Raw genomic sequence first — 16,195 nt, 5'->3', positions numbered from 1 at the left:
CACAAGAAAAGGTAGAAAGGGAAAGGTTCGCGATTGTAATGGAGTTGGGGGGAGGAACGGGAGCGGCGCACGTCTCTCTCCGGTCACTTGACCTCTCGTCTTTTGCGAATCTCCGTTAAAGCCTTGCTACGGCTCGGCGTTATCGGCAGTTATCGGTCCGTGACGTCACACAATGGGGCAGACAATGCTCGGGACAATACACCCTCCGTTCCGCCTCCCCCTCCTTGCCAACTTAATAAACATAATAGCTGACTCCGCCACCCCCGCGGTTGGTCACAATGAGATCTGCCGAACAGATACCGGAGATATGACGGCAGCTATATCAACCATTGTACGCGATCCAAGTTTTAGTTTCGAATGGATAATCCTCTCCCCTTCCTTCCCCCCAGTTTCATCCTCTTCCTCCTCTTTGCCGCTTCCCGCTCACCCGCATTTCACTTTACTGTCAAAATCAAGTTCATTTCTCTCGTTTTGTCGTATTTTTTCATTTAAGGAAATCGGACAGTTGGAAATCAGTATCTTTGTGCTAATTTCATTACGAGATGGTCATACTTCGTGTTGTTATCTTTGTTACCGAATTATTAGAATTAAAAAACAGAATCTAATAGTATGAACAAGCTTTTTGATAACCATTTTTCATTTCGTATCGCTTTCAAAATGTGGAAAATTTAGCCAACTTGTTCAATTTCACTTCACGATGGACCATTTCGAACGGAATACTTTTCCTTTCAAATTTACCGAAAAACATTATTTTTTGCGGTTCATAGTTAATTTAATACCTACTTTTATTCCCTGATTAGATTCATTATCAGTGAAATCTTGAAAAATTGATAATTCAACAATACCAATTTAATGAAATAATAAACGGCGGTGCTGAGATTGTAGATAATTGTCTTCTAAGTAATATGGACTCGTCACAGAGTGAAATTGAATGAATATACCAGGTTTTCAACGTTTTAAAGCGATTCGGGATGAAAAATCGTTTTCTGAACTGTTGTTGTTTATAACTCTTTTTCTTTGATTTATCGTAAGAATCACCCTAGCTCACGAATGTAATAATTTGATAGACACTCAACTCGCGCTTATCTCGTAATAAAATCACGAATAAAGTATACATTTTGAACTAACGAACCTTCTGGTGACTCGTCGATCAATTAATATACATACGTATAAGCAATGATAGAAGTATTTGAATATAAATATTTAAGCTATAACGAGTCGGTTGGATAGCGTGTTTTACGTCTTGCATGTGTAAGAAAAACGGAGCAGCCTAACTTTCCCCAAAATTTTCAATACCAATGATCCGCGAAATTACCGTTTTTTTATATATTTTTTTTGGGGATAGGATCTCGTTTTTATTTAGGCCCCCACTTTGCCCCGGGGCCCGGAAAATATACAACGTCATGATCAGGGTGGTAAAAAACCCTCCATTTTTTTAGGTTTTTTTTACTCGTTTCTCATAAAATTACCATAGATTTTCATAAACAAATTAATTCTAGTACCTATATACTTATGTCCTTGGCTGAATGGGAAAACGAAGTAAATCAAGGTTGGTTAATTTACATACCACACGTTTGTTGTTGAGGATCCTTTTTGTGCTATGAGAAAAACGTCGGTTATCATTAAGGCTGGTACGAAAGGACGAGAAAACTGAAAAAAACTGGGAAATGCGGGGATAAAAATTGGCCGATAAACTACTATGAGACGTTGTATTTAGCAAACATTCGAAATATTCGAAGGCCTCAGGGTCTAAAGGAAACGACCGGATACATCTAATATATGTATGTACATACATAGGTATAGTACGGGGGCGCGAAGTTTACACATGGCAGGCAACCCCATAAAATATGAATAACAATTGAACCCTGTCGCTTCTCTATATACGTAATATTAGCGTCTTTTTTTATGACCGACTGGATTTTTATGCTAATGTGCACGACGAGGGTAGGAGCGTCTGTTCGGGCAAACGAAAAATTGTCACTTGAATTTGTCTGGCAAAAAAAGTAGGCTCGTAAAAATAAGCAGGGGATGAAGGAGGGTGCATATATATATATATATATATATATATATAAACACTGTATGCAGGGTTTCGTAGCAAAGTCTCATGAAAACTCAACGAAATAGGAAAAGGCAGGGGATCAATGTTCCATTGTAATATAAAAATTCCAGACTGGTCATGTGGTTCGGCAACGAGGGGCTATTCAATCGGGGAAATCGACTATTTCACGGTTTCGAATTGCATGATTTTTCATCAGGTTGTGCAAATAATTCTTAACATTCGAAGACTTGACGAGCCGAAGAAGCAAAGATAGAGTTGAAATATACACGCGGATGCAGACGATTGTACGTGTTTTTTTTTCTTCTTCTTCTTCTTCTTCTTCTTCTTCTTCTTTTTTAGTATACATATGCTCCGAAGGCTGCAAAGATGCCTTTGAATCCTTAATTCCCTTTTGAAACTTTGCATTCTGTGAGGAAAATAGCGAGCGCGAGAACGAGCCGGTATTCTTCGGGTGAATGAAGTATTGAGAGGAGGCGCGTCGAGTTTTGTATGGTACCTACGTCTTGTGCTCATCTTCTCTCCCCGCTGACGTAGATGACCTGCAGAGACGGGCGAACGACTGTGACTGTACACGTTAGGTACTCGCAGGATTTTGTGCGTCAGTGGGACAAAATTTTGTCACGCTTTCCAAGGCGGAGAAGGCGGCGAAGACGGCGAAGACGGCGAAGACGGCGAAGCAGTGGGCGAGGGTTGGCCTGGCCGACGCGTGCCGCATGCGCAATCCCTTCAGACCGTGTCGTCTCCCCGTGTTCGGATAAAATTTGACGATACAATTTTCTTTTGAACGTACACACATGCAAGCGTATGTACCTGCCTGCCTGCCCCATGAATTCATAGCGAGGAAAGCACCGGCCCCATATTCCTCCGGCTCCTGCATTGTGCCACGTTCCATCGCGTTCTCAACTGAACTGAACTCGACTCAACTCAACAGTGGAGACACAATGGGTGGCATGAATAAGTATAACAGACAGACACCGCTACAGACAGACACAGGTAGCACCGGGACCAGTATGTGAATGAGGAACCCATTTGATAATACTCCTCCACAGCCACCCTGGTCCATTGTGTCGCTTCCTATTCAGCTGCTCTATGCGCCCCCATCCAACTCCTCTCTCTCACTCTCTCTCTCTCTCATTCTCTTTCTCTTTCTCTCTCTCACCCCTTACCTTCCCCCGACGCCAATATCACCGCGAAAATCTTGTCCCATCCATTCGCGAATAAGATTCAAAAAAGGGAGAATAACAGGTGGGAAAAGAATCTACGATTCGAAACACCTTCACGTGTACGAAAGATTGTCACAAATTAGCAATTCGATTACTCGTGTAAATACGTTCAATGGCAGGTTTTATATGTTCTTACTTATCAACTTGATGAAGCGGTGTTCCCGAATAATTTTCGGATAATAGTACTTCAGTCGATTTTGAGGGACGGCCCAAATTTTCACGTTCAAACAGCGCGGAGCCTCGGGTGCAGGTGGGGGCTTTGATAGCGTGCACTGACAACAATGAAGCAGAGACAAAAGGCAGGCAGGTACAATAGTGATGTTAAACTCGAATGATTTTTGCGATTTTTGATATTCCAGCCCTCATATTCGGCCGGTTACAGAGTTTCTTTGCATTTTTATTTTAGTCCCTTGTGCAGAATTTTAATTTAAAAAACGACCCCGCTCGTACAGAGAGGTTATCATATTGATGTTCGTGTCTCAAAATCCAAATATGATCACCCGGGCTGCCAACACCCGGTGAGCCGATGAATGGATCGCATAATGCCGTCATTCATGCACATGCGATGAGCATACATGCACCTCTATCCGTGTCCATACAGCTAACATATCTGGGCAACGTGTCGCCAACGGAAAGCTCGTATTTACACTGGTATTCAGGGAGACGGAAAGATAATAATGATAGTACCAACATAATAATAATAATAATAATAATAATAATAATAATAATAATAATAATAATAAACAACTACGACAATTGCAATAATAAAAATTTTACCGCATGTAGTTGTCCTCCGCTTTTTTCAACTCACTCACTATGAAAGTTTCGTGAAAATTAGCCTAATCTTAAATCAGAGCTTTTTTTGTTCGCTTGACGTAATTCAACAACTATTCTAGGTGATTCGATTATTGAGGTTTGTTCGAAGGTTGCAAATGTATCCAAAATGGTTTTCAGCGTAGGAGAATTCTTAAAGTTATTTGGTAAGCTGTTAAAGCGCAACCTAACCTAATACTTAAATTCTTCACTTCAAATTTTCACCCAGAAAAAAATCGAAAGACCAACTGTGTATATTGTGCAACAAGTTAATGCCGACGGTACCAAATTAAAACTGTTAAAATAATCACTTTTTTTTACTATTGTAATCTGAAAATCCGTTGATTTGTCATCTGTTGGAATCTAGCTTGTATTATCAGCTGCTTGAAATCTAATCACAACGTTATTTTACGTCAGGTGTTTCGTTCCATTTCTAATCATATTTCTTGTGTATCTAAATAACAGCTAAGCCACACAGCTTGCATAGAACTTTTCCAATCCCGTGGATAACAAGTGATCCCTAACCTCGAAATTATACTATAAATTTGAACTTGCCTTTGCCTGAACTATCTTATTGCTCCATTGACGATTAAGGAGGCATTAGGAAACTGTCTGACAATGAGTATTGAACTGCAGCATTGACAGTTGAGCACCTCGACTTGCAGCAGGGCTGGAGTATATCTCTAGACGTACGTTCATTGTGTCGTGGCGGCCTATTGACGGAGCGATTGTTCCCTTAACAATAACATCAATATCCGAATAGCCGAGCACATTTCACGCACATAACAATCAAGAAGCGTGAAGATAACCGGACTCCTACCTGTAGTGACGATACTTGCTCGGAGGAAGTTTCGAACTATTCCTCGGAATAAGTGTCACAAAGTACTTTTAACTGTTCTTTAGTAACGTTTCAAAAATTTCTAAAAACTCTGATTACTTAAAAAATTTCGAAATTCGTATATCTTCAAAGATTTGATTGGATCAATATTTCCATACTTTTTTCAAAATCTCTAAAACATATTTATTGTCTATAAACTATTTGCAATGATTTTCACAAAAATTTCTGCAACAAATTTTAATTTGAATTTCGATACAAAACAATGTAGATAAAATTCATCGGAATTTTAAAAATACTTCTTCGAACGTGGTTGCAGGAATATTTTTTCACCGAGGTATTTTTGGAATGTAGAACAACTCGCGCGGCAGGGATGAAACAGTCGGTACGATGATATTTCAAAAGCGCGGTATTGGCGGTCACGTGACTCGGTGAGAGCACGGTACTGGTGGTCGGTGGATGCGCGGGGGTGGCGCGTAGGTGGGTCGGCGGTCTTTTGTCTTTGCCATTATTCGCAACAATGGCCGTCCATTGTTAGAGAGAATAAAACCTTTATCACTATTGTTGCCCGATTGTTAATGCCTCCCGTGCCGCTTTAGATGGTTTAAATGGTAGTTTCATTTTAAAAATAACCACGGTCATATTTCTCGAGAACATTTATCTTCGCAACGGTCAGCCGTCTCTGAACGATCGTTCTCAACTACATCATTTTACCTACGCAGAAGGCAAAGAATCCCTGTCGCTACAACAGCGATCAGACATCAACCGAGTATTCATCATGCGTGATTTAAATAACGCTTGCAACATGGCCGCGAAGGAACATCTGATCGTTTTAGCCTAATTACTTCTGTCTTGCCACGTTGAGTTAATTGATACTATAGAGAAGAGGAATTGTCAAGAGACTTAAAATTAAATTCGCTTCTTTTCATCTATACACTCGTTTTTATTTTTCGTTTTTCCTTTTTTTGCAGATAAAATTGTTCGTAACAGTTAGTAAGAACAATGGTCAACGTTGTACGTTGTAATCGATCATTTGTAAAATGGTGAGGCACGTATAACATAATAAAATAATTAGGACAGTACGTCACTTGATACTTATAATAAACATTTCACACAAGTAAAGAAGAGTCGGGTACTTCATGTCTAGATCATGCGAAATTCGGCGTTACTTGCGTGTAGATACGTACAGTTTCTATAGTAAATTATGAATCGGATAGTGCGTGCAGAGTTATTTTTCTACCATATAAAATGCACACCTCCAGAGATTACAAAAATATTAGAGACTATAATATATTCTTATCAGTGTAATAAAATAGTACGATCATCTGATACTGTATTGTTTTGAGTCTTAACGTTGAACAAGTACGAAATAATACAGTATAATATATAACGAATTTGGGGAGACACATCAATATTGCACATTGCTGCAGCCCGTAACCAGCATAGGAACTATTTTTCGTCAGTAAAGAACATAACAATATTGTTTTCAGTCATCAATACAAGAGCGCTACGTAATTTTCAGCGCAATTGTACACTGTGCTCGTGTATACTGTGTATACACAAAGCCACCGATTCAGATTTTCCATCTTTTACTCATTTTCCAATGCGCAGTGCTAATAAATAAAATCCTTCGTCTATCATAAAACTATTAATCATACTTAATATCTTTGTACTTCGTAGCGCGTTAATCGAAATTCCGTTATTATTGCTGGCTGCCGCGTAATTTATCACAGGTTAATCAGTTACGTCGTTCACCTGTTGTGTAGGCGACGTTAAAACGAGAGAATTGGCGATGGCTCGCAGAAGCCGCAGTCCTTGCAGCGTCTCTGGAACAAACATTAAGTCAACAAGATTATTCAAAATTAATGTGCATCGAAATATCAACATTTTCGTGTAACTTTAGTGGTGAAATGTTTTGAAAAAGATTTTTCAACGAAATTCTGAAAAATTTTCTGCAGCTTTCATTCGGTTGATTAATTACATTTACGCAACCTCAAATGCTTAAATTTTTATGAAAATGTTCCATTTTTTTATTATTATTTCAAAAGCTAATAATTCTCTTGTTATTTGGCTCCGAATTTGATCAGGTCGAATGTTGCCTGGCGACGGAATACGAATGAAAGTGTATCAGACTCATAATTGTTTTCACGAAAAAGAAAAAGAAGAAGAAGAAGAAGAAGTGTCATCGGTATAATTGCATACGTGAATTGATTTTAGAATTTTATTCGATAATTTCGATCACAGTACGCAATTGTGAACGATTAAAATCATGTCGACGATATCCCAGTACAAAAATGACGTCCAGAATTTTTTTAAAACTGTTGGACGTGAGGCAACGTCTTTGGCAAAGAAGCAAAATATACCTCATTTTTCTGACTTAGCGAAAGTAAGTTGATTTGTGTATTTCTTATGTTTGAAAATTATATCTTCAAAGCACTTGATCAAAAACAGTTTGATGAATAGAAATAGTTTTTCAGTTAACTTCTCTCCCTTAAATTTATTATCATTACAGTAAAATCATAGAGCAAAAGGAAAAATTCAATGTTTTCTTTTGTTCAATTGACGGTGAAGAGGATGAAAAATTTTGCAAAAATCTCAATCAGTTGAATTTCTTGTATATTCACCCACGCAGGAAGGTCTGAGGTTATCAAAAATCTGGACCAGGTCGGCAAAGTTGACAAACATAAGCTTGCCAAGTTCGTCTTCGAAGTTCGCGGACGTCGGGATGCCCAGCGAACAATTTTTTCTGGGACAACGGCCGATAACGTATCCCTACAATCTCGTGGCGAAAGCGGTTCATTTCCCTGTTGCTTATTATCGTAAAACCAACTGGACTCTCAAGTACTGGATGATCGCTTGCGTAGCCTGTTTGCCAATTTTTGCCACCCTCAATTCAAAACGAAAAGGACAAACGCAGGTCGATTTGTGCGGAGTAGACACTGTCAACGTTTCGAAAAAGTGAATGTACCGACCACCAAGGGGTACGAAAAGAAGACAATAATCGTTAATTCGATCGAGTTTCTCTTTTTGAACGATTTATAACTGGATGCACGCTCGGGGAGTTTTTAAAATATACATTAAGATGTAAACGATGTTATTAAAAATACAATATTTTTATACTCCGCTAACCAAATCCGTTTTACTTAGTCGTTTCCTTTTTTTTCAACGAAATTGTCACATTTGGCAGTAACCATTGAAGAAAATAACAAACTATGTATAGTCTAAAAATGGTGAAAAATAGTAGAGCATATATTCTCGTTACCGTTGGATAATCTTGCATGAGGCCGTGTTCATCTAGACGATAGTGAGAGGAACGGTCCGCCAGGGAAGCCGAGGAGTCCTCCTGTGGAAGATTCGGGTGCAGTATGGGCCACCCGGGGCCGCGGATGTTTCCCGCCAAATCTAGCAAATCTCTACTTCCGTAGGCGATTGTCGTAGACGGTGGACTAATGACGAGGCATTGGAGAGGGCGTAGCAGGTTCAAAAGGGGCTGTAAACGAAAATTAAAGTTGAGCCCTTATACGTTAATTTAAGTTAAGTTATAAGTTTATAACTTAACTTAAATTCAAAATATCGCAAAAACATTGCAGTAACGTAACTTGTCAAGATAGATGTTTCAGCAATCTAGCACAGCAGCATCGCGTAACTTAGTAATTTCTCAAAATATTTTTATGCCATGTATTATGCAACATTTCGGCGAAAAGCTTGAATAACAGAATCGAAATTCCGTTAACGTTTCAACGTTTGAAATATTTTTAAGATATTCGATTCAACAGCGTTGTTTCGAAATGCATATTGATTCGTCTTTAAAAAATCATCCAATGACAAATGGTCTCCAAACTTTTGGGAAACACGGACCTGGATGTCCTCCGGACTGGTGGGTCTGGATTCGGCCGGTGTCGACAGTCCCGTTGAAGTTGCTAAGCTGCTGAAGCCGCTACTCTCGCTTCCGCTGCTCGGTGACATTGGCGGAGGTGCCGCCCCCGCCAACGCCCTGACACCTAGATCGTAGAGAAGGCGTACACCTAGAGCGTAGAAATGATCCGGCTCCAAATCTGAGAGCGGCAAGGCTATCGTCAGCGCCATTGCCAATTGTCCTAGGAAAGTTGCAAAAGTATTTTTTTTGTCTCGGTTATTTCAACCCGTTTGCTTTTTAGTACACTATAACGTATAGTCTTGATTTTTTTGATTTTTTTTGTAATTATTTTTTCGAGACATACTGCATATTAAATACTTGTCAACTATATGAGATATGGGGAGAAAATTTTATCGACGAATCATCTGCCGTTATTTATATTGTAGAATTATTCTCACATTGCGAGAAAAACGTAAATTTTGTTTAAAAGATAGCAAAAAAAAAAAAAACTCAATTTTCGAAACATCTCCAATACATCTCAAAATCGTCAAAAAGTGTTTCACTACTCAAATAAAGATATTTTGAGACATGAGGTCACATGAGGTCTTTCGTGCTCAGGTGATTTCTTGTTCTGTATATATATTGTGTAAACTACAAAGCGCGTGGCTTTCTTTCAAATTATTAATTAAACGAACAAACTATTGGATCTTCAACTAGACGTCTCAAGTAGCATGCATAAATTTTATTTAGAATTTTTGGAACACTCAAAATCGCCAGAATAGGGTTCTCCATCCGCATTCATCTTGATTAGAAACTATGGGATCCAAGAATTTTAGATGATTCGATTGATTTCAGTACCACATAATTGTGGTGCGAAAATCGATGAAAAATAATAATATAATTTTGTCGAAATCGTCACATATTTTGTATATTTATCCCCGTTATCGTGCATGTAAACGAAGTAGATAACTGTCATGCTCAAGCAGGGTATATATATGTAATATGTATACATACATGTATATGTATATTCCGTATTTGTAGATGTATGGAAATCAGCCAGTGTTAGAAATTCAACAAGGAATAATGACAACATGATACACCGGGAACGAGATGGTGTTATTCATTGATATTTTGTTTTGAACGCCGAATTAACTTGAGCGGCAAACCTTATAATGACATTAAGTAGGGCTTGAACTTTCAACGAAAAAAAATCATAACAAATAGATAGAATGAATAATCGTTTCGAGCATCATGCCAATTTCACAAGGTTTATGCTCCGCACCGGCTAAGAATTGAATTATTTTATTCATCGCTGATAAAAGCACGAGGTGTAGCTCGTAATCTCGCCGATATCGTATCATGATTAGGCGTTAACCTTCCGCGGATGAAATTTTTCACATTATTTTAACCGAGCAATTTATTATTCCGTTAATTTTTATTTCTAGAACTTTTGCAGATCATTCAATTTTGTTTTATACTATATAGAGTATGTCTGACTAATTTGACAGATGCCATCACTAGGCAAAAATCGAGTCACAATCAATTCGTAGAATAATTTAAATACACAATTTCTTAGATTTCAAGTACCATATTCAACATTGTAAACATCGTTAACGTTGTTTTAGGCATTCATATAGCAGTGATTGTTGGCCTTGGCTTAGGCCGAGGATGTGGCTTCTGTTATCAAGAAATTTATTATACGGTGCATTATCCACTCCCGGATTATGCTACCTGTATTAAAATATACGACCGGAGAGATTCAAATCTAAATTATTCGCTATCATTAATGGGACGAGGCCAAACTACAAGATTTGAGTGAAAACAGTTATTCACAACACGAGCGTCGAGTTTCAATCGATGATTTTCCAACTGTAACAATGCTTTACAGAATTCAGGGCTTCAAACAAAAATGGCAACAATCGCCGGTTTGAGACTTGTTAATCACGTTCAGATTTCAAGGCAGTTTTTAAATTCTGATTGTTTCATTATTTTCTAATGTACTCACTTATTTCTCTGTGAATTTCAATGAGTGTCGTTATTTGCGGCGCCGCGAATTCTCAGATGATCTTGTTTACGTTTCGCGTCGTTCACTGGTCGCCTATTATACTGCGGCTTTGCAATGCTGTATGACCAATATTATCGAAGACACCTGTCGCCCCCGCGTCAGCTGACCCTTTCACTAAAATCACCGGCTCATATCATTCGGTTTTCATCTCATTGTCAGTCTATGCTCGAAACTGAATTCTGCCAGTTCAAAATCGACAGATTGGTAATCGAAGCCCGAGAGAAAAGAGAAAATATTTTTATCGAGTTCAAGAAATCACGCTAAACAAAAAGCAAATATACAAAACTCTTCTCACGTATCTCAATGCGATGGAGATTATCGAGTTCATCTATTACATAGATAAAACTATATGATTTCCATATTAGACTAGTCGAATTATATTAATTTTAACATCGTAATCGACGCTACTCATCGGAAGAAGATTCATTTTCATAAAGAACATTTTTAGAACAGTCCGAAACTAAAATCACACGAAATGGCTCGCGTAAGGAATGAAAAAATGTGTGACAACAATGCGACGTAGAAGACTGAAAGAAATCGCGTTTTGAGAAAGGCTGACGACAAGGCGCCAGACCGGAAGGAGCCCTTATATCTCAAGATTCAAGTTCAAAACTACGATTCATTCCATTTCATTTGCCGTGTTTTCGTACAGGCACAAAAAATATCGCGCGTCGAGCGAATTGAAAAATTATTCGCTCTCTTCTCGACGCTGTTTTCAGTTTCATTTACTGGCTAAAGCCGCAGAGGCTTCTTCTTTATCAGTCTACGAGCAAAAACTTTTCTACCGACACCGCTGATGCGGTTGCCCGACGGCGAGTCTGTTACCGACTGATGCGCAACGCTCCTACTCTTCGGGTATTACCTACGGCGTTGAGAGGAGCGTATCGATCCAGTCCGACTGCTCGTTGTACTTGTGTTTTCATAAACCGCCACTAGGCGGCTTTGTTGCGTGTAAGTTGGAAACTTCTCTCACTAGTGTTGGTATCGAACAAACTACATTATATATGAATCGAATCTCTGCCGATATACAGGGGTGGACCGGTACTCCTCGGGTGAAAGACCGTATTCGTATACGGTAGCCAACTTCGGGAAGCTGTGGCAACAGCCGGGTTGCTGAAGAGATGACTTATGTGCAACGAAAGTACTTCGCGAGGGCGGGAGACGGCTCCTGTGGTGTCATGGCGGGTTCATACCATACCGCTAGTACCTGAATGAAATGTAAAGCTATATACATCTCGCTCTAATTATTGTAAATTATTGTACTACACGTGATGACGTTGCGATGTGGTAAAAATTTGGCAGTAGCGCCTCTAAGCAAGTTGTATTATTGAGCAGGTACAAAAGATGTACAAATGACGCTGATACAAATGCGTAAGAAAGCCCCGGTGCCCCCCTCAAAAGTGCACACAGTTGCAGGGTTTCACATGGCGATCCAAAAAGGGGCCTCCAAACACGCTGCAGCAGAGTAATTAAAACCTGCCAATGTGACCTATCATTGGACGCAGATTAAAATTCACTCAATGGATACATGCTTAATAAACTCATGTACTGTGACCCGTCTTTGCGTGCTCATTCGTCTTGAACTTCCAAATTCGAGTCAGCGGCTTCGCACATGCCTCAGACCAGCTGCGTATTGCGGCACTTTCGGATGATACCCTAGCAGTGACAATGATGATGAACCTCATTTTTTTATTTGAATAGAATTTTGAATAGTTCAATACACTAAGATTCCGAAACCGCAGTGTTGTTAAGCTCGATTTTAGTTGGGATTATATAATTATGAATGTTCCATGTAAAGCGTGCAGTTCAAAATTAGATTAATAGGTCAAATTTATTTCAATCATGAATTTTCACCCTAAGTTAACTTTGAAGTACCGAGATTAATTCATTTTTAGTGAATAACTGTCAACCTCAGGGGTTGCATTTGCTTCATTAATTTCGCCATAGTAATTGCTATTTCTGTGATGTACAAACAAAGTAGTTTACAAATATTCAGTTCTCTACCAAATAGTTTTAGGGTCTGAAATTGAGGCCGAAACGTAGCGAGAATGAGAGATTTCACGGGAAATTTTTGAATATTTTCAGAACTCCCATTCAGGAATCGATATTCAAGGTAAATTTTGCACACAAACAAAAATGAATATTTTTTACAAACTTTTTGCAAATCCAAACTACAATGCTGGTGGATGTTAAAAACCGTAATATTTAAGAATAAGTTCTGAATAATGAAAAAAATTTCTATATCCTTGAAATTTCCGTGAAACTCAAGTAAGCCAATGTATCTGAAAATTTTTTTGCATAAAATATTTGAAAGTGTCGAGAACCGCGTGCGAATAATCCAGGGTGGAAAAGAACCCTCGTTGGTCTTTTAAAACTCAACACCCCCGGGTTTTTATACAATTTCTCACGAAACTTGAGAATTTTCGGTGTGTTTTAACGTCCAATCAGAAATAATATGATGCCTGAAAAAAGTCCACTTTATCAATTCTTGGATCAGTAATATCTATACATTTTTCAATGTGCAGGCTTTTTCGAAGTATTATTCCCTACAATCTTAACTTTGGCATTTGAAGTAATCTAACTATTTTTGACCCAGAGAGTTACATATTTATTCTAAAACGTCGTATTGAATAACTTCGTGTGTACAACTACACGTTGACACAACATGTAGGTCCTCTTTCATTCGGCTATTACGTGCATAGATAAGTAAACGAACAGTAACATCATTTTTTTTTGTCTTGAAAACTCAAAATGAAAGAATCGAATACGAAGTGTATATTTCTTATTGATCTCCATCAATTTCTAGTGTTCAATTCAATTTGCAAAGTGTTTTGATTGCATTTTTACTATACGAACGATAAATCTTTACTTTCTGAGACGTGAACAGTAAAAAATTTTCTCGTCATAAATGCCCAAATTATTCAACATCAATTTTTACTCCTTTTTCTATTTTACCTTTTTCCGTGGGCTTTTTTTGAGAGAAAAAAAAAACAGATAGGGTCTACACAAAACCCACCCTATAATAATCAGAATATAGTGCGAAATAATTCGAGTTTTTATAATCGGTACTTTGAGTATTCCGGTTAAAGAAATATTGAAAAATATTTTTGCACCTCGAGGTCAAGTCAGATATGGTAAGAAGATGTGGTGACGAAATTTTGCCGATGCCAGGTGACCCGCGAGTGGTGGTCGCACGTCGATTCTGTTCTGACCGACGAGGAAGGGAGCCGCGGCGGACGTCAGCAACCTCGCCGTGGCCACGGGGACGTCCGCGACGACCCATCCGGCTGCCCTGGCAACGCACATGCGCCCCTTTTCCACCCCGCGAAGAGGATGGTCGGGGATTGGCTCGGAGTAACACCCCCTTATAATGGGCTCGCCCGTCCGGCAGGCTCGCGGGCACGGAAGCCATATTGATTTCCCTATGTTTCCCTCGTGTTGTTACTATAGCGCCCGACTCGACGCCACCCGACGTCCTCCTCAGGAGGCTGCAGCTAGCGGTGGGTGCTGCTTTCTGTTGTTTGCCCTGCATGTTGGACATTTTCTTTGAACGAATCCCATAAAAGCTCATTAGTTATCTACGAAATTTCTGGAAGAACTTGGAAAAATTTTTATGGTTTATATAAAAATATTTCCAAATACTTTTACAAGTAATTTTACTCAAGATTTGGGCTTGATCATACATTTGGACTTCGTGAAGAATTTCAGTAAAATCAAATATTCTCCAAAGTATAATTTGAAAAAATTAAAAAATAAACAAAGAAAATTATTTTTTCTTTGAAAAACTCTGATTTCGAATTTATTTTTAATACTATTTCAAACGATTTGTCTCCGAAATATTCTGTGAATTGGGGAAATCTTCAAAGAGAATCATAGAATCTCACTGAAATTTTTAGGATAAATCTTGGGGTGGACTTCACGAAATATCGGAGAATTCAGGATATCAAGAATGAAATATCAACTGTACGAAGGGGTTATACATCAGCGTTGACTATCTTTCAACTGAATTGGAACGAAAATATAAGACCGATTCTCCCTGTAACTCAACACAATGTATAACGATAATAGTTTAAAAAAAGTATTGTGAAACGCAAGTTCAGTTTCCTTTACTTTCAGTTCAAATATACTCGTTTTTGTATTTTATTGATACGTATATGAGACGAGCTGTTCCCTCTTTCGAAGGCTCGAAACATTCTTGACGTCTATTATAAGTAAAGCTAATATAGAATCGACCGGTGTAGATATATATAATTTGTAACTGATAGTACGATGGCGTGGAAAGATACCATACATCACCGAGCATGTCACCTGCCTGGAATTCCCGTCCTACTTGTCTTTCTGCATCTGGAAATTCATATCTCACCTATCGTCGTGCAGTGGCGATGTTCGCGCTCGCTGTTTCTAGATGTACTCGAGCTTGACATGCTGTGCAATTCCATACAAGAGCTTTATATTCGACGATCAATACATAGATCAAATGTATTGATACATTTTTTTGAGGATCTCTCAACTGAGTATTTGATCAGTTAAATGTAACCGCGTTCGAATGCTGCTATAATATAAGAATATAGTTTAAAAATTCAGGTATGGTGTGAATTGCTCGAAATTGACACCCTAAAATTCTTCTTTTCAAATTTGTCCAACCCCCATAAATAAACCTTGACGACCGCGTGCAGTCGTTAATTTGATTAAAACAACAATCTGCGCCGGTCACGAACTGCAGTATTTGTAGGATAGGGTGGCAAGGTGTGTTCGCGGGGTAAAAACAGGGGTGCGTTCTCCATGAATTATTACGAATTAATGTAACGGACTGGGGCGTTTATTGTCTCGTATACTATATAACCACCTACTTATTTGTTCAGTGTATGGTGTTCAGATCTCGCAACTTGAACGCGGTTTCGTCCGTGCACTATTTTTTTTTCGTTATCAATTACAGAGTATGGAAGTGTGGTTTATGTAACGATTCATTATGGTTAAATCACTTTATGTCGTCCTAATGATCTATCCTCGCATTCGATCAATTTTTGTGTGTTTTTGAATTTGTGACATTTTCCTTTGGTCTATAACCAAGAATATCGATAAATTTTCATTTTCTAATCATCGTAGTATTCGCGAAACTTTCAACACTACCTAGAAATGATTTAAAATTGATTGAAACCTTTTTGACCGACTTGTGGTAAGAGGAAGATTACAGTGCAACCTCTCAACAGAACCGCTCACGGGCTATGAAGGGAATATATTTCTCAGAATTTCGGTCCCCCACTGTAACTACAAATCCTTGTTCTCGAGAAATCTTTCTCGATCCTCTCAATAGTACCGCGTGAAAGAGTGTAACTTTCACACC

At 38.7% G+C, this 16,195-nt stretch overlaps 1 protein-coding gene across 2 annotated transcripts; it reads right to left on the bottom strand.

The window, feature by feature from the left end:
• Positions 1–5,852: 5,852 nt before the first annotated feature.
• Positions 5,853–10,924, bottom strand: LOC124404060. Of its 2 annotated transcripts, XR_006928975.1 has the most exons (5): positions 10,792–10,924; positions 8,789–9,027; positions 8,193–8,420; positions 6,307–6,756; positions 6,215–6,225 (listed from the first exon to the last, which is right to left on the bottom strand). XR_006928975.1 is itself a non-coding variant. In XM_046877880.1 (4 exons), exons 2-4 carry the CDS (start codon positions 9,014–9,016, stop codon positions 6,703–6,705), a joined length of 510 nt encoding a protein of 169 aa, XP_046733836.1. In that variant the 5' UTR covers positions 9,017–9,027; positions 10,792–10,924; the 3' UTR covers positions 5,853–6,702. The 2 variants fall into 2 exon arrangements, 1 of the variants encoding a protein (XP_046733836.1); XM_046877880.1 differs by having other exon boundaries at positions 5,853–6,756.
• Positions 10,925–16,195: the final 5,271 nt, after the last annotated feature.

The sequence above is a fragment of the Diprion similis genome, chromosome 3 (genome assembly GCF_021155765.1).
Source record: "Diprion similis isolate iyDipSimi1 chromosome 3, iyDipSimi1.1, whole genome shotgun sequence".
Lineage (NCBI taxonomy): Eukaryota > Metazoa > Arthropoda > Insecta > Hymenoptera > Diprionidae > Diprion > Diprion similis.
Note: the sequence above shows the minus strand (reverse complement) of the source record. Positions and strands in the feature narration are given on the sequence as shown.

Excerpts from the sequence above, each read along its gene's own strand:
- LOC124404060 (XM_046877880.1), bottom strand. The coding sequence starts at position 9,016 with ATGGCGCTGACGATAGCCTTGCCGCTCTCAGATTTGGAGCCGGATCAT. Across the intron at positions 8,421-8,788 it reads CCAGTCCGGAGGACATCCAG|CCCCTTTTGAACCTGCTACG; the intron begins GTCCGTGTTTCC and ends TTTCGTTTACAG. Across the intron at positions 6,757-8,192 it reads TCATGCAAGATTATCCAACG|AGACGCTGCAAGGACTGCGG; the intron begins GTAACGAGAATA and ends TGTTTGTTCCAG.